The sequence below is a fragment of the Chrysemys picta genome, chromosome 3 (assembly GCF_011386835.1).
Source record: "Chrysemys picta bellii isolate R12L10 chromosome 3, ASM1138683v2, whole genome shotgun sequence".
In the NCBI taxonomy this organism is placed as follows: Eukaryota; Metazoa; Chordata; order Testudines; family Emydidae; genus Chrysemys; species Chrysemys picta.
The window spans coordinates 168,717,712-168,741,353 of NC_088793.1; the positions used below are offsets into that span (position 1 = coordinate 168,717,712).

The 23,642-nt window shown below is 37.4% G+C and overlaps 1 protein-coding gene across 10 annotated transcripts in view; it reads right to left on the reverse strand.

Annotated features, from left to right (window-relative positions):
* The window catches only part of SYT14 (synaptotagmin 14), a 210,480-nt gene that overhangs the window by 52,582 nt on the left and 134,256 nt on the right, over positions 1 to 23,642 (reverse strand). For all 10 annotated transcript variants that reach the window (XM_065589530.1, XM_065589531.1, XM_042855127.2 and 7 more), the window contains 2 exons: positions 8,528 to 8,796; positions 4,846 to 5,295 (listed from right to left, as the gene is read on the reverse strand). In XM_065589530.1, coding sequence (XP_065445602.1) covers positions 4,846 to 5,295; positions 8,528 to 8,796 — 719 coding nt within the window. The remainder of the gene's footprint in view (positions 1 to 4,845; positions 5,296 to 8,527; positions 8,797 to 23,642) is intronic.

Sequence of the window (23,642 nt, forward strand, 5' to 3'; positions counted from 1 at the left end):
ATAATAAATGAATAAACATCAGCTTCTAAACTGATAAATCTGAATGCCTTACTTCACTAAAAATAACTCAAACTAAAATGTTTCTTGCACAATTCCAGAGGCCAAATTAAGCATATTTTCACAAATGTTTGATGCACACACACCTGCTCAGTGTCTAGTCACTATCACTGGGATCACATCTAGTATATCCAAGGATGGAGAGTGAGAAACTTATATTGAATTATTCACAGCAAAACGACTAGCACAGGGATGTAAGGCGAAAGATCATTATGCCTACTCATTAAAAGGCATAACAGGTATACGAACAAGGAAAATTATTTGTAAAGTACTGCAAGTGCTGTCACCTCTTCTGCAAGAAATCTTTCTCTATAGAGAGTTTTAAAAAGTGATCATTTAGATTGCAAAGTTGGATTAGGTAGCTCAGTAGTCAAGAAGGTGCTCAAGTGTACTAATACAGGTTTGCAGCAAGTTGAATCTGAACACCAACCCTTCCTCCACCTCCAAGCCCTCAATTAGGAATGGACAAAATATTTGATTAAAATAAATGGAATGTACTATTCAGATGTGTTGGGATTTTCCACACTGTACCTCCAAAAGTAACTTCTGAATTCAGATTCAGAGGATATTAAATGGTTGGGGTTTTTTTGTTCTATCCCAAACAGCAACTTCTGGTGGACAGTGTTAAGGGGGAGGGTTAGTGTTTTGATTTTATCCAAATAATTTTTGCTCATCTGCCAATAAACTGTTAAAATTGTTTTTCTACTCATACAATACCAGAGACTCTGATCCAATTTCTTGCACAAGAAGACAATTTTTCTTATTTATTTGGATGAAAAGAATGATGAACAGTTTTCCAATCCCTTTGGAGGAAAGTGCACAACCACTTCAGTGATCCTATCTACTTCAGATAGATAAACAAAATCTTTTGTTCAGAAGTATCAGACTGCTAACTGATCTAAAAGAATCACATGGACACATGAACTTAGATAATCAGCCAAAAAGACCAGAACAGCTGAAATCTGATAATGACCATATATGAGTATTTTCCTTTTGTGGGGAAGAGGGAAAGTAAGAGAGAGAAAAATATATTCTTTACATACATACACTCTTTATGGTAGAAAAAGAGCAGAGAGGAGAGCAGGGGGAGAAGAGTGACGATAAGGCTCTGGATGCAGCTGATGGTGTAAGACATCCGTCAGAATGCAGAAGGAGAGGGGATATTTTATCTCGGGTGAGGAACAGGACTTGTGAGGTTATGAGGAGGAGTTAAGATGTGGTACTGAGCCATGTATAAGGAACACAGTAATGTGGATGGACTTCAAGAACACCCACCAAGGACTGTACTTGACCCTATACCCGTATGTCCCTGAAGTGGGAAAGGTTGCTACCAGACACACCAGTAACCATATGCATCTGTGGGGTAGGGGCAGAGGTGAACTAACCTGTTGATCTGGACTCTAACTAGGATCCTTCTAAGTATTTTTAAAGGTGGAACTGAAGTTATGCTCCATGAGATTTATGCAGGACGTGCACTGCTCCCAGATTGATGATTAGCAAATAAGAATTTATTAATATACTATCAGGCAGGAGCAAGTAAGATAAACTTGTTCAGAAGAGACTACTACAGATGTTTCAGTGAAGTTAGAAAGGTTCAGTGACACATATGTTTAATGTTTAACATATAAATATATTTTAAAATTAAAATATATTTAATATATAAATATATCTAATATGTACAATTAAAATAATGAGAACCAGAGGGGAGAAGGGAGCCAATATCTGTATGTACAAAGGATCAGTCAAATACAGCTAGTGTTTAGTAACAAAACACACTAACACTAGCATAAGACAAATTTGGTTCTGGATTTAGAACCTATGTAAGTATGAGATTTATAATTTCCAAGTTTCCCTACTCAGTTGTAGCTGCCCAAATTAAAATAATCCTCTCCTTTTCCCCTTTAAGTAATCCTAGCCCTGCTTTTAGGACTACAAGGACAATAACATTACAAAATGCAAACCTTAACTTTACTGTGGAATCATGTACACTTCAGAGCATGCAGTCATCAGTCAGCCTTCCCACTGAAAAACTATATCTAAAACCATAGTAAACAACAATCCTTAGAATGTATGGAGTTGAAAAGATTTGGAAACTGGTTCACATAAGTCCAGAAGTACGAATTCCTATTCAAACTATCCAAACATATGAAGGCTTCTTTCAGGCCATCTGACCTTCCATTCCTATGCAATTCTTACACCAGCAACAGGCTATGTAAAAGACCCTTTGACCCACCAATAATCTCCATTTCCCCCATTACTGGTATGCTTTTAGTGAAGGAGCGGGAGGGGAAGACTGAAACCCTGGTACCTATATCTACCATCTTTAGTGGATAATGATCTCAGTATCATCTTTGATGTCTTTCAGAGACATAGCTCCACTCTCCCTCCCAAGGGCTGGTCTACACTATCATGGTAAATTGACCTAAGTTACGCTACTTCAGTTACAGGAATAACGTGATTGAAGTCGACATAGCTTATGTAAATTTACCGCGGTGTTTACACTGTGCTGTGTCAACGGGAGATGCTCTCCTGCCAACTTACCTTACTCTTCTCGGGGAGTTGGAGTACTGGAGTCAACGGGAGAGCACTCTGCCATTGACTTAGCGGGTCTTCACCAGACCCACTAAATCGGCACTGCTGCGATTGATGTAGCAGTGTTGATCTACAGTAACTCCTCACTTAAAGTCGTCCAGGTTAACACTGTTTTGTTGTTACGTTGCGGATCAATTAGGGAACATGCTTGTTTAAAGTTGCGCAATGCTCCCTTATGATGTTGTTTGGCAGCCGCCTGCTTTGTCCACTGCTTGCAGAAAGAGCAGCCCGTTGCAGCTAACTGGTGGGGGCTTGGAACCAAGGTGGACCGGCAGCCTCCTTATCAGCTCCCCGCTCCCCTAAGTTCCCTGTGCAGCAGCCGCCCAGCAGGCTATCAATTGCTGGCAATTCAGCTGTCCCTCCCCGCACTGCCATGTGCTGCTCCTGCCCTCTGCCTTGGAGCTGCTCCGGGGAGCCTCCTGCTTGCTGTGTGTGGGGGTTGGGGAGGGGAACAGGGGGGCTAATGTCAGGGTGTCCCCTCCCCCCACTCCTGCCCCCCGCTTACCCGTTCTCCATATAGAGCAGAGTGGGAACACGACAGGGCTCAGGATGGAGAGAGCTTGCTGGCCGCAGCTGCTGTCTCAACTTCCTAATCTTTTTAAAGGCAATGTACTTAGAGTGGTATCAGCTTATTTAAAGGGGCAATGCACATCTCTCTCTCTCTCTCCCCCCCACCCACAGGGTGTGTGTCTCTATCTCTGTCAGCCATGCTGTCTCCCCTCCCTCCACTTGTGCTGCCTTGCGGAGCGTGAGGCTACATTAACAACAATGTGTTAACTCTTGAGGGCTCAGCCGAATGCTAGTTCATCATTTAGCAGTAAAGCATTCCCCGGGAAATGACCCACCCTCTTCCACCCTCTAACTTCACCACCTCAACCAAGCTTCACAATCATCACTGCTGGTAAGGAATTAAATTGTTTGTTTAAAACTTTATATATATTTTTGTCTGGTGAAAAAAATTCCCTGGAACCTAACCCCCCTATTTACATTAATTCTTATGGGGGAATTGGATTCGCTTAACATTGTTTCTCTTAAAGTCGCATTTTTCAGGAACATAACTACAACGTTAAGTGAGGAGTTACTGTACTGGTTAAGTGTAGACTGGCCTTAGAAAATAAGTCAAAATTACTTCCGATGAGCACATGAGGTATATGCTCATCTATGGCCTGATCCACGGGCTTCAATGAGCTTTGAATCAGACCCCTAATCAGAATTTCAGCCATGTGACAAAACCCAACTGAGCTTAAAACTCAAAACTTCATCACAAGAAAGCTCTTGTTAACATCCAAAGGGCATGGGGGAGCGGAAGGAACTCAACCTCAGCACAATTTTCACTGACACAAAAATGTTGCAAAACATATTTCATTGTTGCAGAACCCTCAGGCACTTGAAAAATAGAAAATTTAGAGTATTTTCAATTTTGTTTCAAATATTTTTCATTGCTCTTGTATTAAGCACTTCAATAGTGAGAAAGTTTACTTAAGGTAAGTGAACAGAGTTTGTCCTCAGAAAGCACTACCCAGGATTCCCTTGTGTTCCTTACAGAATCATAAAAAATGGGACATGATAAAGTCCTCTTATATCACCTGTTCCAGCACTAGGACTCCATATTATATTTTTTAGCTGATTCTCATTTCAAATCCCAACAGATTATTGTCCTTTATACATTAATGTGACTAAAAAGAAATTAAATATTTTATTTTGCTTGTCCTCTGAAGTCATTAAAATAAGGGTTTCAGCACCTTCAGGTTTCCTATTTCCATTGTTTCTGGGAAAGCAAAGCATGTGTATTATATTACAAACTGGATTTTACTACAGAAGACGAAAATCACCGACTAATATAGATTTTTAAAAATGAAAGCACAATGGTTAACAGGTTGATAAATCAAACCTGTAAAACTAATCTCAATATAATAATTTTATCCTCCTATTACTATTATAATATTTTATAGTGAAAATACCAAAGTAATTAAAATGAAAACGTATAGGCAGCTTCTACACATGAGAAATAAATATACCTAACAGTAGTTAATTGGACCGCCTCCCCCAAACTGTTATTTTGCATAAAGTGTGCATGACAATGTGGAGGGGGGGAAGTCAGTGGAAGTGTTGTCTCTATAAATATATAAACTATTCCTAATAAATTCAGGACAATTTATATAATTACATACTTATTCTGCTTTGTACAATACTCACAGAAAGACTGTAAGAAGGCTCCATTATCACTGGTACTGACATCTTCCCTTGAAGATTCAATTTGGTTAAGTAAAAAATCTTTTCCCCCACAATCCTCTCTTTTTTCATGCGACGTACACCATACAGTCTAAAGCGAACTGCATAATTCCCAATCATCTCAGATTCAACGTGATTAAATTTGAATGTCTCTGCGAAGACAGGGCATGGTCCCCGCTGGATGCTGGTTTTTGCTCTCTGTTTTTTTATAGGTAGGAGAACTAGATGTACTTGCCATGAGTTTCCACCTGTCCTGTTATATGTTGGGATGTCTGTGACAGCTGTCACTGTTACTAGAAGCTTCTGTTCTTGTGAGTCATAGTCAAAAGTCACATCCAGCGTGCCGTATTTAGCTACTGGCTCAGGATCAAAAGGTTTAGGAAGCTGTGAAGATGATCCTCGAGCTGACATATCCTAAGGAAAGAAATATAAATGCTTTTATTTATTTATTTTTGGTATTCTATTATTAAATCTAGCATAGAAATGCATGGTTTTCTCTAAGCAGCATAATGTGACTATGATCTTTTTGTTCACTTCATAAACAAGGTAATTAAACACTGAAGAATGAAGAGGTGGCTGACTGGCAACCAAGGAAAATCAAAAGCTACTTCCAGCTGGCCAAAATAGACAAACCCAGGCACCAACTGGAAAAGAAAAAGCTAGAACTAATAAGTTCCACATAAGCTTAGATAAATAAACTGTCATTCATTGTGAGGTACAATCCAAATATCTGATTCAAGTGAGGGGTTCTGCAGAGTTAAAAAAAAAAACAATACTCAAGATTAACATATTTAACACATTAATACCTGATTTGATGGTAACAGAACATAGTGAAATATATAGCACTAGAGCAAGTAATGGGCCGAATGCTGCAGTTGGTTGCACATACAACTCCCACTGCAGTCAGTGAGAATTGTGCACATGCAGCAGATGGCTAATATAGCCTGTTAAATGTAACTTCTTAGGCCAGGTCTACACTAACCCCCTAATTCGAACTAAGGTACGCAACTTCAGCTACGTGAATAACGTAGCTGAAGTTCGAAGTACCTTCGTTCTAACTTACCTCGGTCCACACGCAGCAGGCAGGCTCCCCTGTCGACTCCGCGGTACTCCTCTCGTCTAGCTGGAATACCGCAGTCGACGGCGAGCACTTCCGGGTTCGACTTATCGCGTCCAGACAAGACTCGATAGATCGAACCCAGAAGTTCGATCGCTCGCCGCCGAACTACCGGGTAAGTGTAGACCTACCCTTAGAAGTATACAAGAACCATACCTATGTCAGAAATGTCTTCTGTACTTGCCATATACTGTATATCAGTTCTTAAAGCAATTATTGCTAATGCTTAATTTTTAAAATCTTCAGTGTTCTCATTAGGTGTGCACTTAAAAATTTAATAGCTAATAAAATGGTGAGGACATGCTGTTACTTTCTGTTTCAAATAAAATCACTTTGTTTGCACAATGAACCCTTCTTTAATATGGGATGATTTTTCTCCCTTACAGTATAAGTAGTTTACTACGAATTTACTCCATTTACATGGTATTGGTAGTTTAGTGAAAGTTAACCTAGCTGTACCTACAAATATATTCTAATCATGGGGCATGATTAAGACTGTATTTTTAAAGAAAATAAGTGCTATTTTGTGTGAAGCAATATGTCAGATTTCATAGAGCAACTTTAAATTTCATAAATACAGTGAGTGCTTCATACAGTGCTAGAAATGTTTCAGTATATATCTATATATCTATATATAAAGAAACAAATAATTTCTACTCACTATTTGACAAAAGAATTTTATTTTTTAAAAGTCAAGTATAAGGAAATAATTTGTGTGCCTCCCATCCAAAAACAACAATATTTCAATAAAACCAACAATCTGGAACTCCTCTTATAGAAAGTGTTTTTTCAGTGGTGTTCATTCTGACATAGCATGATGTATAGATGAAAATTCTCTGGCATTTATCATTCAGCAGAACATGAAAAGAATCTTTTAACACATGCACTGTGGACTGACTCAAAAGATGACTGACTGCTAGGGTGACCGGGACAGTCCCGATATTTGGGGCTTTTTCTTATATAGACATCTATTACTCTCCACCCCGTACTGATTTTTCACATTTGCTGTCTGGTCCCCCTTCTGACTACAATATTTATCCATCTATATATATTTTTTCCATTTGGGAAAGCCAGGTTGCCTATCTATGCACCTACGTTTTCTTTTCCCATGACTGTCCTGTGATCTCTGGTCTGTGTCAGCAAGCTCAACGCAAGTAAGCCCAAAGAACAGGTCATCTATTTCCAACAAAGCCCTCCTCAGCTACCTGCTGTATTCATATCCCTTCGTCAGCAATATTGTTTGTTCAGTAAAAATCCACATCTCTCACGTTTTTCCTCTCTGCATTAGCAGTTTATTTTTAAAAAAGGGGGCATAAAGTTTCAATGCATGTTTTACACAGCAAATTGTCAACTCCACATTTTCTATTAGATCTGTGATTACCATACAAATAATACAGCCATAGTCATGATCAGTGACCAATTTCTACAAGGACATCAGGAGGGAGCAACAGGTCCTCAAACCTCCTGGATGTCATCAAAATTACATTCATCCCCATTTATTTATTTATTAGGGAATGGGAAAATTCTAGATTACTGAGGGAGCCATTTGACCAAAGTTGGGCCTGAACTGAATTTATAATACAAATAATTCTGATCAAGATAAAGCAATGGTTCTGTATGCTTGCATACTGTACCTCAATAACCTCAGTCCAAGGACTGATACAATTAGGAGCTAAAGAAATGCAATGGCTAGTGTGACAAAAGATACTGTATTAATAAGATATTTTTGAAGTATAATATAGATCATTGTATTATTCATATAAGAAGTATTTATTCCAAACATGTAAAACTTCAATGTAAATTCTGAGGTCCTTTCATATGGCTGAAGATATGACTTGTTCATATCAATGAATAGGAGATGCTATAATGTAGATTTTTTTAATCTAAAAATTGTTTAATTCTGGTTTAAGAATTGATACTATTGCTTGTCTTTACACATTTTAGACATCTACATATAAAAATATTAAAAATTCAGTTTAGGAAGAATAATCATTACAAATTACAAAGGGAAAAATGAGAAAGTAAGTGTACCATAAATCTATTACATTATCCATAATAAAAATATTTCTTTAATCTCAAAACCGTAAGGATACTTAATCAAGATTTTTCTCCAGTTCTCTAGGGAGTTTAATATGAAAGGCACTAAGAGAAATATAATTTTGATTGATTTATTGCTAAGTTATTAATTGAAAATTGTTGTAAGAAGCAAATTGTTAATATATAGTTCTCCGTGATAACGGATATCATAGCTTTTACTGGTTTAAAAAATAAACTATTCCTGCTGGGGAGTTGTTTTAAAATGAAGTGTCATTGAGATAATTATACAGAGCAAGTTAAAATCTTATTGCTATATTATTTGGCAATATACATCTTTCTTCTTTATAATAGACCTTTGAAGTTAATGTACACAGTCAGTGTAAGATGTAAATTAAAATCAAGATATTTATAAGATCTACAAGAGAAGTTAATATACTATTGTGTTACATCCAAGATGCCTACAAGTGTAGTGCTAGACTGTATTTCATTTACCTCTGGGCTAAGGACAGCAGTACTATCACTGGGTACATCCTCTTCATATCCTTTGTTATGGAAGCTTTCTATTTCATGTCCAGTGCTTCCTTCACTTGGGCACTTGTATGAACATCTTGGACTGTTGCTACAGTGGGAAAATTCACATTTACTGTCATCAACTTCAGAGGGTGTACAAGAGAGGTGAGGAGAACCACTATCATCCTGATATGGTGGAGGCTGCAGTTCATCCAGTGGAGGTGTTCTTCTCATTCTTTGAATACAGTTTGCTGTGAATAAGTGATAGCTCTTTACTTATACACTTTCTGAACTGAAAATATATGTAGCATTTGGTTATTAACTGCTTTGGAAAATGACTGAATTCAAACATCTGGACACAACATTTAAACCCTACAATTATCTTCAATTTCTTGATGTTTCAAATTAAATAGGATACTCCTGAAAACACACTATGTTAATAAACAAATAACTCATCTCTCTCTTTTAGAGACAATGTATAGGGAAAAAAGCAAATTACTTGAATACATGAATTGTATATGCATGACATAAATATTTTACACAATATAAAAACTCTGGCCCTGATTGTGAGATGTGCTAGGCCCCTCCAACTCTATTGGGTGCAATTCACTAAGTCAGAGTTTTGGGAGCGTGAAGCAGTTGGGCAAATGAAATCCACCCCCAGCCCACAGTGGAAGATTGCTGAGTAGCTCCTATGTGGCTGCTATTCCAACAGGCTGAAATAGTGACTACAACTCCTCCATGTCAGTTGTGTGAAGTATTAGGGATAATGGATCCATGTAAATGAAGATCTGCAGCCTCTCTCCTTGCCTACTGGCAGTGTGGCTTAGTACATCATCTTATGTAGGGCTGGCACAAAGGCCTTTTTTCCATGGCTTGTAGGGACCGCACTGGCACCCCTGAGCAGGTGCTCAGTCAGTGGACTACCTGTTCAGCCTTTACACAGAGTTTAAGTAATGCAAAAGACTAGCAACATGCCCCTTCTCATAGGTGAATTTCACCCACTGAACTTAAACTTAATGGCTTCTCAGCATCATATCCTCTGTTAGTTATTCAAATCAAAGGGCTCAAAATTTGGGTACCTGGAAGTTAGAGACTGGTGCCTACTCACTGAAGCCATTGGAAAGACTACTACTGACTTTAGTGAGCTTTAGATCAATCCCCAAAGTGACTTGATTTTCCAACGGGCTGAACATCTTCAGCTGCCACTGACACCAGCTGGACAGATAGATCTGTGTCTACTCAGCACCATGGAAAATCAAGGTGCCAGAATACAGATGTAGAAGCCTGACTTTATGCACTCATTTCAAATTTTAGCTTATTGCTTTACTACTTGGCACTACAAAGTAAACTGCAGATAGGAAAATAAAATATGGTCTGTGTTAGCAGAAGCAACAGAAATTCCAAAGACACAGGTAAAATATGTACCATAGAATCATAGAACTATAGGGTTAGAAGGGACAGCAAGCGTCATCTAGTCTAACCCCCTGCCAAGATGCAGGGCTTCCAGGCTTATTGATGAGTCTTGGTAAGGTTGTTGACGAGCTGGCTGTACATATCATCAGTTTTCATTCAGCTGATGGTAAGGGAAAAGTTATGAACAAGGTCAAACTGCTGCAAAAAGGTAGGTGGTCAGATTTGCAGCACTGACTCACCCCCTCGGAATGTAAGGGTGAAAGGATTTAAAGGTGCAAGCCCTGGTGTTGGAAACCCCTTTCTCCATGCAGCAGGCAAGGTATCACCAACCATCTCTCCCCTTGAGGTGTGATTATCAGGTGGGGTTTGAACCTGCTGTGGGCATTGCGCTAGTCGCTCCTTTTTAGGGGGGCTGGAAAGGAATTTTTCCCACACCACCACATTGGCTTCAGTGGAGGGCGGTTGGGTTTTTTTGCTTTCCCCACAGAGGGTGGCAGGGAAGACCTATTATGGTGGGCACAGAAGGTGGCAGGCTACAATTTATTTTGTAAGTATGGGGTGGCTGTCCAGTGCAGGTACTCCAGAGGGAAGGTATCCAGTGACCAGATAAATGGCCTGGTAAAGGACTTAAAAAGGAGGTGCTGGTTAAAGGAACAGAACGGTGTGGAGTTTGGGGCTCCTATGGTTAGAACGGCAGGGAGCCAATCCCCCCCTTTCTGATAGCCCACCTTACCCCTCCTATGAGGGAGAGTGGATGGCAATGGATTTGCTTCCCTTCCAGTCCTAGAATCTATGAATCTATGCTGGAGGGACCTGGATGGAAAAAGAGGGGTAGCTGGTGGAAGCCCCCTGGGTAATTACAGGGTTACCTACATTGTACACTTTTATCTGCTGAGTAGTCCCAGACATCTAATAATAAAGTTGCGTCCTGATTAAAACCATATCAAGTGTCTCCTTCTTTCGGTATAGTCAGACAATGTCACTAATGTTATTTCAAATCTAAAGCAATAGTTTCTGCTCAAAGTGGCAAAATGCCCACAAACAACATTAAATGAGACAACTACCACCATACAGCTATGACTCAATTTTTTATTTTTTTAAAAGTTGCAATCTACAATGACAATTTTTTTCAGTAATTTGTGCACAACTTAGAGAAACCAAAGTGTGTCCGGATAGCTATAAGCACCACAATTGTCTTAAATGAGTAAATAAAATGACTGTGTGATTCATTTTTTTTCCCACTTCGATGAACTCTCTCATATGTCCCTATGGGAAAACTGCATAAGGCTGTGTGACAGAAAAGGTGCTCTTAACGTAGGTGGAGTAAAAGTGAAGAGAAGAAAATTCCTTTTAAGCAGCTAGAGTGATTCATAAATGTCAAAAAAGCAGAAACATAAATGCAAGTTTTTAACTATTTATTTTTGAAAGCTTACTTACCAAAGAGAACTACAATGTAAACTATTAAAAACAGGTTTTGAATGCCGATATTAAGGATTTAAGTACACATTTGTATAATCAGTGTAAACAGGCACAAACCATTTCAGAACCAAAAAAGCCCTTAACTCAACATAAAGAGGTAACAAAGTTTTTAAAGGAATTAGACTGAAAATGGTTTTCGAGGTAAAGTATTTTTTTTTTAAATAGTAACAGTGGAGCTTTTTGTATTAAGAATCATCTAATATTAGATAGACCTTTCTTCAGGTTAAATTTTATTTCCCCTATGTGCACACACAGATGTAAATGATCCAAGCTGCAGAATACATATCTATACCCCTTGTCCAACTCTTAATCAGAGAGGACAGAATTTCCTTATATACTGAGCAACTGCTACTCCCCTGACTTGAGTTGGAACAGCAAGTAATCCAACACTTCTGAAAATCAGGCCCATTATCTCACGGCTGCCTAAATTCTTTCTGATCAATTGTGCCTGTTCTCAATTTGTTTAAATCCTTGCCCCAAAGTTCAGAGTCAAGCAAACAGAAGTATGGATTAGTAACTGCCCAGCATTATTGGCCTAGTACATTCTGGATGGAATTCCACTGAATTCAATGGAGTTACACCAGAGATTAATTTGGTCCTGCATTTTTCTATTGCAAGAAGCCCCTCTTTTACAAACCAGTAGCATAGAAGCATTGCAAATATATGCCTTTCCAACCCTACATATATTTGTATTCCAAATAACACTTCAGCAGTCACTGAAATGAAATATTATGGGTACTTTCCTCAGACAATGCAGGTCACACAGAAATAGGGATGTTAGAAGACCATTTCAGAGAAGGAGTTCAAATATAGCAGAAGCCATTAAAAATTAACACTTGCCAACTACTATCACAGTTACCATGGATCTCCCCCACCCTAACTATAAGGGATACTGTGGTAGCACAGATACCATTATGTGCTAATTTGGCAAATGATGGTTTATAAATGGCTATTGTCATTTATGTATTATTGCATGCACTAAACTATTATCAGCAGGAACTCTGTGAAGAGAATCTAATTGTTGATGGACATCAGAGACCAGTGAAATCACATAGAATCGATCAAAGCTCAAAATAAGAAGTTGGGCATTTTCCCTAAGAATTTAACTAGTAAGAAGCAAAATTATATAACCAACAAATAATATTTATTTGATCAACTTATGTATAGATCAAAGTTTAAAATTTAAAAACTATGTTTATATACATCGGCCCTTTCTGAGAGATTCTATTGATTGGGCATGTTAAGAACTATGGGTAAGAATCTATGAACACAAGCAGATGATGGACTGCTGCTACAATCAGCAGTCACACTGAGGCTAGGTCTACACTATGGGGGGGGGTCGACCTAAGATACGCAACTTCAGCTAGGTGAATAGCGTAGCTGAAGTTGCATATTTTAGGTTGACTTACCTGGCTGTGAGGACGGCGGCGAGTCGACCGCTGCCGCACCGCCGTCAATTCCGCTTCCGCCTCTTGCCGCGGTGGATTTCCGGAGTCGACGGCAGAGCCATCGGGGATTGATTTTATCGCGTCTTCACTAGACGCGATAAGTCGATTCCCAATAGATCGATTGCTACCCGCCGATCCGGCGGGTAATGAAGATGTGCCCTGAGTAAATGGCCATTAGCGGACTGAAGTCAGAAGTAAAGATTTTCTTTAAACTCTGTCCGTCAAAAGATGGATGTTAGTCTATTTTCAAGAGTGCCCCTCTCTGGGCTTGATTCAAAGCCCACTGAAGTCAACAGAAGTCTTCCCCTGCTTCAATGGGATTTCCATAAGTCCCCATAGAAGCAACCTATGCCAGGCTGAATATTATTATAAACATACCATTTATAATTATGTGAACTATGTGAACATTTTCACAGACATTTTTCAGAGTAGAATCATGCTTTAAGGTTTCAACAGCTTGCTGAATAGAATGCTTTTCTTCTCACATTTTTTGTTGTTTATAAAATGCTTCATCCCCAATTTTGTTAATTTTTTCCACTTTATTCTGGTCCATTACCTTCCACTTTAGTCCCAACAAAAGTATCCTGCTATTGGTAACGCTCCTTTCTCTGTGTTTGCAAATGTAGGATCTTCAACTATTTTCCCCAAATGGTCATCATCTCCACAATCCTATCATTCTTTTATTTAATTTTTCCAGTCCACTTCCAAGAATGAGTCTCTCATTAGCATCTGGAAACTACAACCTTATTCCTGTGGTTGTAATTCCCTAGACATATAAACAACAACCAAAACACACTTTTGTAAGTTAGCTTTGAACATCTCTTGTACATTTTTTCTTTAAATATTCACAATATTGTGGGAGACATGCTTTACTGAAAACTTCATAACGAACCTGGTTCTGAGTTTCTTTAAAACGATAAACTTTACATTAATCCAGAATTTTTGCAAGTCATGTTTTGTAGTTTCCATGAATATCTTCACTCTCAGTGGCATCTTTCATTCCTCTGCAATTTTGCTACATACAGTATTTTTCATACTTCATTTTTTAATCTAATGTAAATTTCAAGTTTTAATCCTTCAGGGGGTTCTATGCAAATGTTAAGACAATTTTAATAAAACATAAAATGAAATACATGTTTAAAAATTAAAGAAATATTTTTTTTTATTCTGAATGATTAAGCACCCTTAGCTGTTTCTGGTATGCAGCTCAGACAGTCCAAATGTAATTTTCACGTTTTAATATTTTGGATGGGAGAAAAGTTCAACTGACTGAATAACCCCACATCATAAGGAGAGGAGAAAATATAAATATATAATATTGAATGAAGGGTTTATCTTCCCTTTAAAATGAAAAGATTATGTGTGTGTATGTGAAAAAAATGTTATTTTACTATGAAACAGATTTCTTGGCATTTTAATTTTCCAAAGGAAATTATGTACATGTGATTCGCCTACCAAAATGTGGGGAATCTAAGGTCAACATGGAATATATCTGTACATTGGGAGGCAGCCCCTTTTTAACAATCTTCTTTTTCCAAATGCTATATATTTTGGTTTTTATTCACAATACTGTAATCTTTTCAAATGTAGAGGTTCTTAAAGTAAGCTGGAATTGACAGAACCAGTATTTAATCTACTATACATGCTGTACCAGCATACATGAATTATTTTGTTAATGGCACTTTTTCTTTGCTCCCAAGTATTTAAAACATCTTAGGTTCATACTCATTATGGGCTTGATCCTCTGCCTGTGGAAATGTTGGCATTCACTTCCTTTTCAGGTTCGAATCTTATATTAATACACTGCATTTTCATTACATTCCAAGAATAGTTTTATTAATCATAGATGAATATATTCAATATTGATGGTCATATGTTAGCACAATTACTTTTTATTAGTATTAATACAAATTAATAAAGTATAATTTTTATCTGATAGAATATTAGATTCCCTAGAAATGTTAAATGTCATTTACGTACATTCTTTAGAGCTACTTCCAAATTTTCTCTCAGGAGAAGTAAAAACTCCCACAACTGAGACTATTGTTGCTGGTATAGTAAATTCCATTTAGCTTGTGTTTGTTTATATTGTGAGCCAATAAAACTGTAGTTTGTTTTGGTTTGCTGACAAAACGTGGGAGCCTGCAGAGTCTACTGTACTTTTCTGTTAACTTCTGCTGCAACTGCTGCTTATGATTCTGCTGCAACTGTTTTTGACCTGAAAGCGATTCCATTAGCTTGACCAGAAATGCATCCCTTGTGTAAGGGATAAACAATGATCAGTGCTGAATTAGTGAAGTGATTCCAAGCTTCCAAGTGCCAAAATGGACTAAAAATAGAAGTATATTATAAAAATGAAGGAACTAAGAATGGCTATCTGGTATCTATTTCTTATTTTAAAAATTACATTTATCATTGTCCTGTTTCTCACCATCTGTCTCCATCCCTCCCTTCATCAGAAATGAATCTTGGTATGTCTTGAACTCATCTGCCTTCTACTTGAATAGTATTCCCTGACAACTTACTCTGATTTTATTAACTTGTGTATGCAATGCTTGAGTTCCCATTTTATTCTTAGTTTCTTAAATAATATTTAACAATTATCCTGTACAGTGCTTTATATTGTCAAAAGTCTACCCAAATACTTCTTGGATGTACTTATTTAAATATCTAAGCTTATTAGTTATTACTATAACCATTTATATTGATCAATTTTAGCAAATTCTCTCAAGTGTTTTAAAGTTTCTGCTACACGAGCTCAAAATCTCCTCTTATTAAGTGAGATTATGCACAAATCTCTAAAACCTTTCCTTGTAACGATAATAGTAATCTTACACTGTACCCTTATCAATAATATACATCCTTAGAGATAGTAACCTGTACTGTATACAGTTCTTCAGGTAGTGTTGCCTTATGCAGTACTACTTCTTGTTTTGTATTCTCTTCTTCAGTGGATACAAGCTAGACTCTGGTTTCATCTTTTTAACTAGGGTTGTGCACAGCGTCAATAACGTTAACTATTTACACATATTACTTTCCAGAACTGTGTACTAAGTTGACTAATTAGTATGAATTCCTTGGATTGAATCTTTGTTCTACTACTAAACTGTGTTTTCAATTTAGCAAAGTTTCTAGATACTAATTTGAGAGAGTTTTGTTTCTGAAACAAAAAAATGGGCAAATCAAAGATATACACAAATTGGCACAAAACATTCATGATGGCCAATAAAGCCACTCAGTTTCTAGAGTACAAACAGAGTAAGTACACAACTATTGGTGGTACTGGTTGCACTGCCTATGAATAACATTGCCCAACATTTCCCCATTATATGATCCTGTTTTCAGTTGTTTATAGTTTTGCCAAACTTTTACTATTTGTCTGAAATTTTCCATACTGGGTGCTTACCTTTGAGTGAATTGCATTTGACAAATTTCAGCCCAAAACAAGTGAAATTCAGCCAAAATTTTGGAAAAGAGTTTAGCTATTTCTAAGAATGAAGTTGGGGGGGGATATGTTGTTTTGCCCATGTTAAAAAATTCTAGCCTTTTCTTTTCAATGGTTTAGTACCCCATGCTTTGGAACAGGGACTTGAAGTTAAGCAAAGACTTATTCACATGTTTAACTTTGCACACTCTGAGTAGTTCCAATGACTTCAGTGCATAAAGCCAAATTCGCGTGTATGTCTGCAACATCAGGGTTTTGGTGTGTCTTATTTTAGTACCACATACGTAACATTGCTGTATGTTGCCGAAATTATTGATGTGTGTCCCTACATAGAGATATCTATCTCAAGACTGACCTCTCTCTCCCTTTCCTATTCATACCTGGAATGCAATATCCTTTGATAAATCAGGTGAGATATACATAAATCAATTTGGTAACAGACTGGAACAGGAATGAAATAAAGCAAATTTTAAGGTCAACGTTGATGGAGATATTATTTATAATTTATTTTAAATTGCATGTAATTTCTTATTAGAGAAAGACTTCAATAAATTTTTTTAAAGTGTTTACAATTCTAGAAAGACAGAATTTTTAGAGAAATCTTCATATCCACACAAGAGGTAATTTGCTCTTCCCTTAAAGCAAGCAAGTTTTTCATCCAACAGTTCTCTGGCAGTCAAAATCCCAAAATATAGACTTTGTGCCATATAACATGAGGCTTTATTTAACTGGATAAAGTGCTGGAAATGTGAAAAGGCTATCTATGGGTCCAAAATCTTACTTCAGCAATGCAAAATGGTACTCTCTCTACTGATTACTCCAGCATAGTCTAGAAACCCATGAATGAGCTATACAGCAATGCCCATTTTTTGTCACTGTATTTGCTCCAAAACTTGGTCTCAAAGACAAGGAAAAGCAGATATGACAATTAATGTCTATAACATGGTTCTGAAACATTTTAAAACGTGGAGCTTGTTTCAGAAATGTTAACATGCAACTTGACAAACATTAGCAGGATAAAAATAGTTTCCAGATGTCACAGAAGAGTTAAACTTATTTTTCAGTAATTGTTACATTAATAAGAATATTAATATATAATAAATACAATCCAGTCAGCAGTTCAAATCGCCACACTTTCCTTAATTCCGAGAATTCCACTATTCTTACATTTTAGTTGATTTTCCATATCTTCAATTTAACAAGGCATGTAAGTGTTGTCTTTAAGAAGAGCTGTTGTTACAGTTTAAGATATAATTTCCCTTTTTATAGTTTCTTGGGAACAACTGCAGTTTATGCATTTAAGACTGTTACCATGGCTGCTAACTCCTGTAGTTGTATTCTGAAAAGTAACTCTCAAAATGGCAATGTGAAGTTCTACAGATATTAGGCCCCATTCATCATTGCCTTGAGATTCCTTTGCACCAGACAGACTGGAGCAAAGAGACTGTAAAACAGCTCTAAGCCCCTAATATTCCCCTTCCGAGGTGGGGGCTTCAATGCCAGGCACAAAAGCTCCAGGTGAAGGGGGCAGTCTTTGGCAAGACAGGAGGAAAATGAACACGCACCAAAGGAGAGTAGGGGTGTGGCTGGAGTGGACATATGTTCCCGTCATTCAATAGCCCTAGAGTGACCACTGCAATAGGGCAAAAGTTAGGATTTCTAGCTGTCTACTAAGGTACTTATATAGTCCCCATTTCCACAGTATCTGAGCATCTCACAGTCTTTAACATATCTATCTCCACACCACCCCAATTACTCCCATTTTACAGACAGGGAACTGAGGCACTAAGGCTAGCACTTTTGTCGGTATCACTTATGTCACTCAGGGGTGTGAAAAAACACCTACATGACATAAATTACACCAAAAGAAGTGCCAGTGTGGACAGCACTATGTCAGCAGGAGATGCTCTCCTGCTGACATAGCTACCACCTCTTGTTGGGGGTGGTTTAATTATGTTAGTGGGAGAGCTCTCTCTTGTCGGCATAAGGTGGCTACATGAGTGATTTTACAGCGGCGCAGCTGCATTGGTACAACTGTGCCACTGTAAGCTTGCTAGTGTAGACATGGCAGAAGTGACTTACCCAAGGTCACACAGGAAGTCTGTGGTGGAGTAGGGAATTGAACCCAGTTTTCCAAACTCAGGATAGCACTCTAACCACTGGACCATTCTTCTTGAGGGTAGCCCTTCAGGGAATTTTTCTCTGCTTTTTATCTCATGTCTTTCTAAAACCAAATAATCTCAAATTCACCAGAATGTCCACAGAACTGTGTATCCATGGAGGCCTGTGGCCCTCTAGGTTCCTAGCTACTTTAAGAGATTTGCTGCAGCAGAATTTCCCAAGTTGTCGGCTATGCACTGAAGAAGGGGGGAAGAAAAAATATTGACTGAAACCAAGGGAGCAGATTAGGGGGAAAGAAAGAGGGAGGGACTGGAAGAGAAAAAGGAAAGGGGAAGAGAGAGAAGTATGCTGAGTGATTTGGAAGAGAAGGTGGAGAATCTGCCAGAAAGGAAGGTGACTGGGAGAAGAGAGACTGAGAAGTGGGAGAGAATTTTGAGAAAGAAATGAGTATTCGAGAATTCACAGAGAGGCAGAGGAAGGAAGGTGCAAACTGGGAGAAAGGAGGTATGAATCAGAATTTTTAAAAAATGGAAAATTAAAGATACATATAGCAAAGAAAAAAGAAAAAGATACAGAAAAAGGACATAAACAAGATATGATGCATCAATGACATACAGGGACGCAGGCCACCCAGATCTGCCACAGGTGGCGCCTCCAATCTAGGAAAGTTTGGAACCACTCACATACAGGTGCATGTATGCTATGACTACTGCCAATCATATTGTGAAAATAATTGATACCAACACTGATGAAAAGATAACAGAAATCTGAGTTACTTCTTATGGGTGTCAGCAAAATCTAGAGAACACAGCTAGTTGCCTTCCACTAGAAGAGGTAGGATGGCTCTCAGACTTATCATCTGGAATTTTTCTTTGACAAAATATGCATTTAGCTCCCTGAGATTCCAGATGGGTTTGAACTCTCTTGCCTACTAAGGTATCAGGAAGTACTTGAAATAAAACGTTTTAACTCTTTCACCTAGTGGCACAAGCTTGATAGCTTTCTTTACCAAGAGGAAATTAATTTCCTGAAACATCTCTTCATAAAAAGGGGCCTGAAAGCATTCCTGAGAAAAGCAAAGTGAAGGGCTGGGTTCTGTTTTATAAACCAGATCTTGTAGCCTCACTGACCAATTGTAGGACCTACATGTCAGAGGTCAGAGTAAAACTCTCCTGGTCTCCTTCTAACAGGGTGTTCATGGTAGGCTAATAACTATGGCAGTCTAGTTATAAGACTCAGAGCCCTTCAAAATCTTTACAAATATTAATTCCTTAGGGGACTTAGGAATCCATAGCTTTTGGGACCACTGTTGATGTCAAGTGTCCAGAGAGAGAAATGGGCAGCAGATACCTTTAAATCCAAAGGTAAACACATACCTTGGCATCAAAGATAGAACCTTTCCTTCCCATTAACCTAAAAAGAGTGGGAAAGTGGGAAAGGACAACATGTTGAAGGTGGCATTAGTCTACTTTGCTTTCTCCAAAATGGCCTTAGCCTGGTTCCAAAAGTGTGTTCTCCTGCTTTGAGCTTTTTTCTGGTGAGAGAAAGCAGCAGATAGAGAAAGGGAGAATACCCAATCTCCTTCCTGTGTCTTCTCATAAACAGATTTCTTGCACTTTCCTCTGATCTATCTGATACTTGCCACCGTCAGAGACAGAATGTTTGACTAGATGGACCACTGGTAAATCCTATATTCCAGTGTTCCCCACATACTTCAGAAGCAGGTGATAACCTGAACCTTGACAAGAGTGGATGAAATTGAGTCTGCATAGTGAAGACAAGTACACTAAGCTGCTGCGGCTGCCACCAGGGTGCAAGGCTATATGCATGTTGGATTGGTGAGAACATGGGAGAGGTGGGGGAGCTAAAGATAAGACAATGTGGTGTTTACAAATGTTACAAGAATGCTACCTCAGCCTTGTTCATATCATAGGATATTCAGTGAAACAGGAATGCCCTTGATAATCAGAGGTCACACTACAGCCTTTTCACTTGCCATCTATTTAACTCATATGTAGTTTAATTCACAAAAATAAGAGTTGGTGAGTATAGTAGTCAAGAGGTGATGATGTATTTACTTACCAAGCTGTGTGACAGACTAAATGTATACATGCACATAAAAAGATTTCTCTGAAGGAGCATCCTAAATTAGCAAGATGTTATAGACCTAATTTGAAATTACTGTTTGGTACTGTTTGTTAAATAAGAGATTTGAAGGTGGTGCACAAGCAGGTAATTAGTAATCAAAGTCTGACAGCTACAGTTGCAAAATATTTCTATGATAATTTCAAAATTGAAAATGGCTTATTGCACTCTACATGAAATTAATGTACACCCATTCAAAAGCTAAATAATTATCTGGAGAAATACCACTAAAACATTTCAGTACTTTGCTGCAAGTCTAGCAGCATAACATCATTTTGGTTCAATCTATGCAGAACAGGCCTATCCATATTCTACCAATACTATTTGGCTGTGTAGATGAGTCTTCAAATCATATTAGCCAGAATTATATTAACACTGGTTTATATTAGAAGAGTACTACTGTGTCAAATCTCAGTGTAAAGTGAGCCTAACTACCTTATCCAATGGTTTACAAAACCAACATTACATATTATATATTGTGTAATCCAGTACAGGGATCACATTATCTCAAAAATGTCTGTACAGCACATGTTTAAAAACACTTGAGATAGTTCAGCTCTCCGTGCAGTTAATTATGCAGCTCATTTCTGATCCGCAGTAGTTCTCTTCTACTCCTGAACCTCATCTAAATCTACCAGCCATGGTATATTCTACAAATCATACATATTGGTAGTTCTGTCATATGAAAAAAACAGGGACTAAAAAAGACTCACCTACTTCATTAATATCTATGATATAACCCAGGATTTTTACAAGGTCAAGTGCTACTACAACAATTGTTGCTATGAACTAGTTTCAGACTGAACAGAATATCACTGAGAATTGGTCCTTTGTCGAAATTAATAAAAGACATATGGATTTCAGATAACAAATTTAATAATTCTGTAATTTTATACTTAGTATAACTATAAGTCATCACATAGCCAAGCGCTTCATAAATAAAACTCAGTATTAAGAACAATTTAGGGTCTATGAAGTATTAACATCAAGTATAACTAAGATTAGATTTATGAAGTAATAACTATTACACCATGCTGATATTGGGTAGCAATTTATAATTCAGCAAATAAAAAAGCCTTAATTTTCTTGTAATTCAAATTTCTACAATAAGTATGGTAGCTTAGGCTACAGAAAGAGATGAATGCAAAACAAACAAACAAACAAAAAAAAAACCCAACCAACAACCTCGCATTAACATTTTGACCAGTCAGCAATTCACCAATGTTGAAATGTGTAGCTTAACTCAAAGTCAGATGAAGCAATTTAATAACTTAAAATAAGAAATAAGTACTGAAATGTTAGAATGCTGATAAGTGATCACAGCTGCACCAGAATTAGTTTCTATAGCAACAGAGAAGAAATAATGTGATGAATTGCACTGCAATACAAGATGAATTCTTTACAATGTAATTCAAACAGAAAACTTTAAAGAATTTACTTTATTAAAAAATATTAAATTATTATTGAAGTATATCATATCTTACACTTCTTTACCCTTTCTATTTTGTTTTTCCTGAAACCAATTCTAACCCATCCATTCAAATTTCCAATGACATTTTCTATTCATCATTGCAACATGCACCCTTTTAAAAAAAGAAATTCAAGTCATATTAATCTAAAAATATGGATTTTTAACCTTAGGCTGATCTGCATTTTTCAACCATATCTCTTGTATTATTCCCGCATAGAGGCACATATTAAATGTACCTTTCCAGTAATACATTTGTAAAACACAAAGGAAAGCTTTAAATATGATATTCATAAGAAGCTGCATCATAGCTATGGGAATTAACATTGATATGCAACTTCTAAAACTTGTAGTCATGAGACTTAGACTACCTTTTATCAGTACGCTCTCTCATGTCCTAAGCATGATTAACAAACCATAACAAATCTATTAGTATTCATAGTCTGCATACTCTTAAGATGGTAAGAGAAAAGCCTATCAGCTAAGCACATCTTTATATTTCAAATGTTGCCATTTCTAAGAGTTATATTGTTTCACTGCATCTTTTCTGTTTCTAGCTATTTTGGGAAACTAATTAAAAGCATATACCTGAACCTTTTATGTATTTTGCCCTTATAATGAGACCTATTACTGTGGCTTACTCTATCCCTCTGAGTTCCAAAGTATCTCTGAGTTACCATGGATACGAATGACATGCTTTCTCTCACAACTGCTTTTTGTGTCTTATTAAACATCAGAAAACTGACACACTAGGAATCTGAGGCATCTATACAGGATGAATATCTAGTCTCTTGGTAGCACTCCTCATGCTTTCAAAAATAAGAATACACCATTCTTTAAATTTTTAATGAAACATACCAGTAGGTTATTTCCTACTTTAAATCTACTACTGTTTTTAAAGAGAACTGAAGTGAAAGCGATGTTGTACATACAAAACTAAAACTAACCTGATCAACTCCAAGATAGAGTTATAAATGGTGTCCAATGGGAAATCAATGACCTTAAACAATTTTGGGTTTTGAGTGGAGAGAGTTTAAGTGTTTCTGAAGTGATACCCAATGTTTCTTGTGAAATACAATGTGATGCAAGTTTCAGAACTCATCACAGGAATGGAGACTCATTGGGCCAAATTCAGAGAGATGATATATAAGGTGAGATAAGTTAGATTCCTTTAAAACATAGATTAATACCTTTAGACCTCTTCACATCCTCTATGTGTATATGTGTTCACGGTGTCCAAATTGGTGTAATTTACATTTCAAGGAGCCAGAAGAATGTGTAAAAAGTTGTATATTAACATAATGGATGGTCTGTTAGTTGATTTTCTTGTTACATTCTTGTCTTCTGACCCCTCTTCATGTTAGTTACACCAATTTAGACTCCCTCACATTCAGGCAACCAAATTCAGAGGTGATGTAAAAGCAGAGGTTACATTACATGCTGGTGCTAACCAAGTCTAAGCTAATGTAACATACTTGGGTGGAGGGGAGGGGCAACAGAAGAAAATATTAGTTACACTCATTCAGACTCACTATAGGCTGATTCAGAATCACCTCTAATTTTGACCCGTTGAGC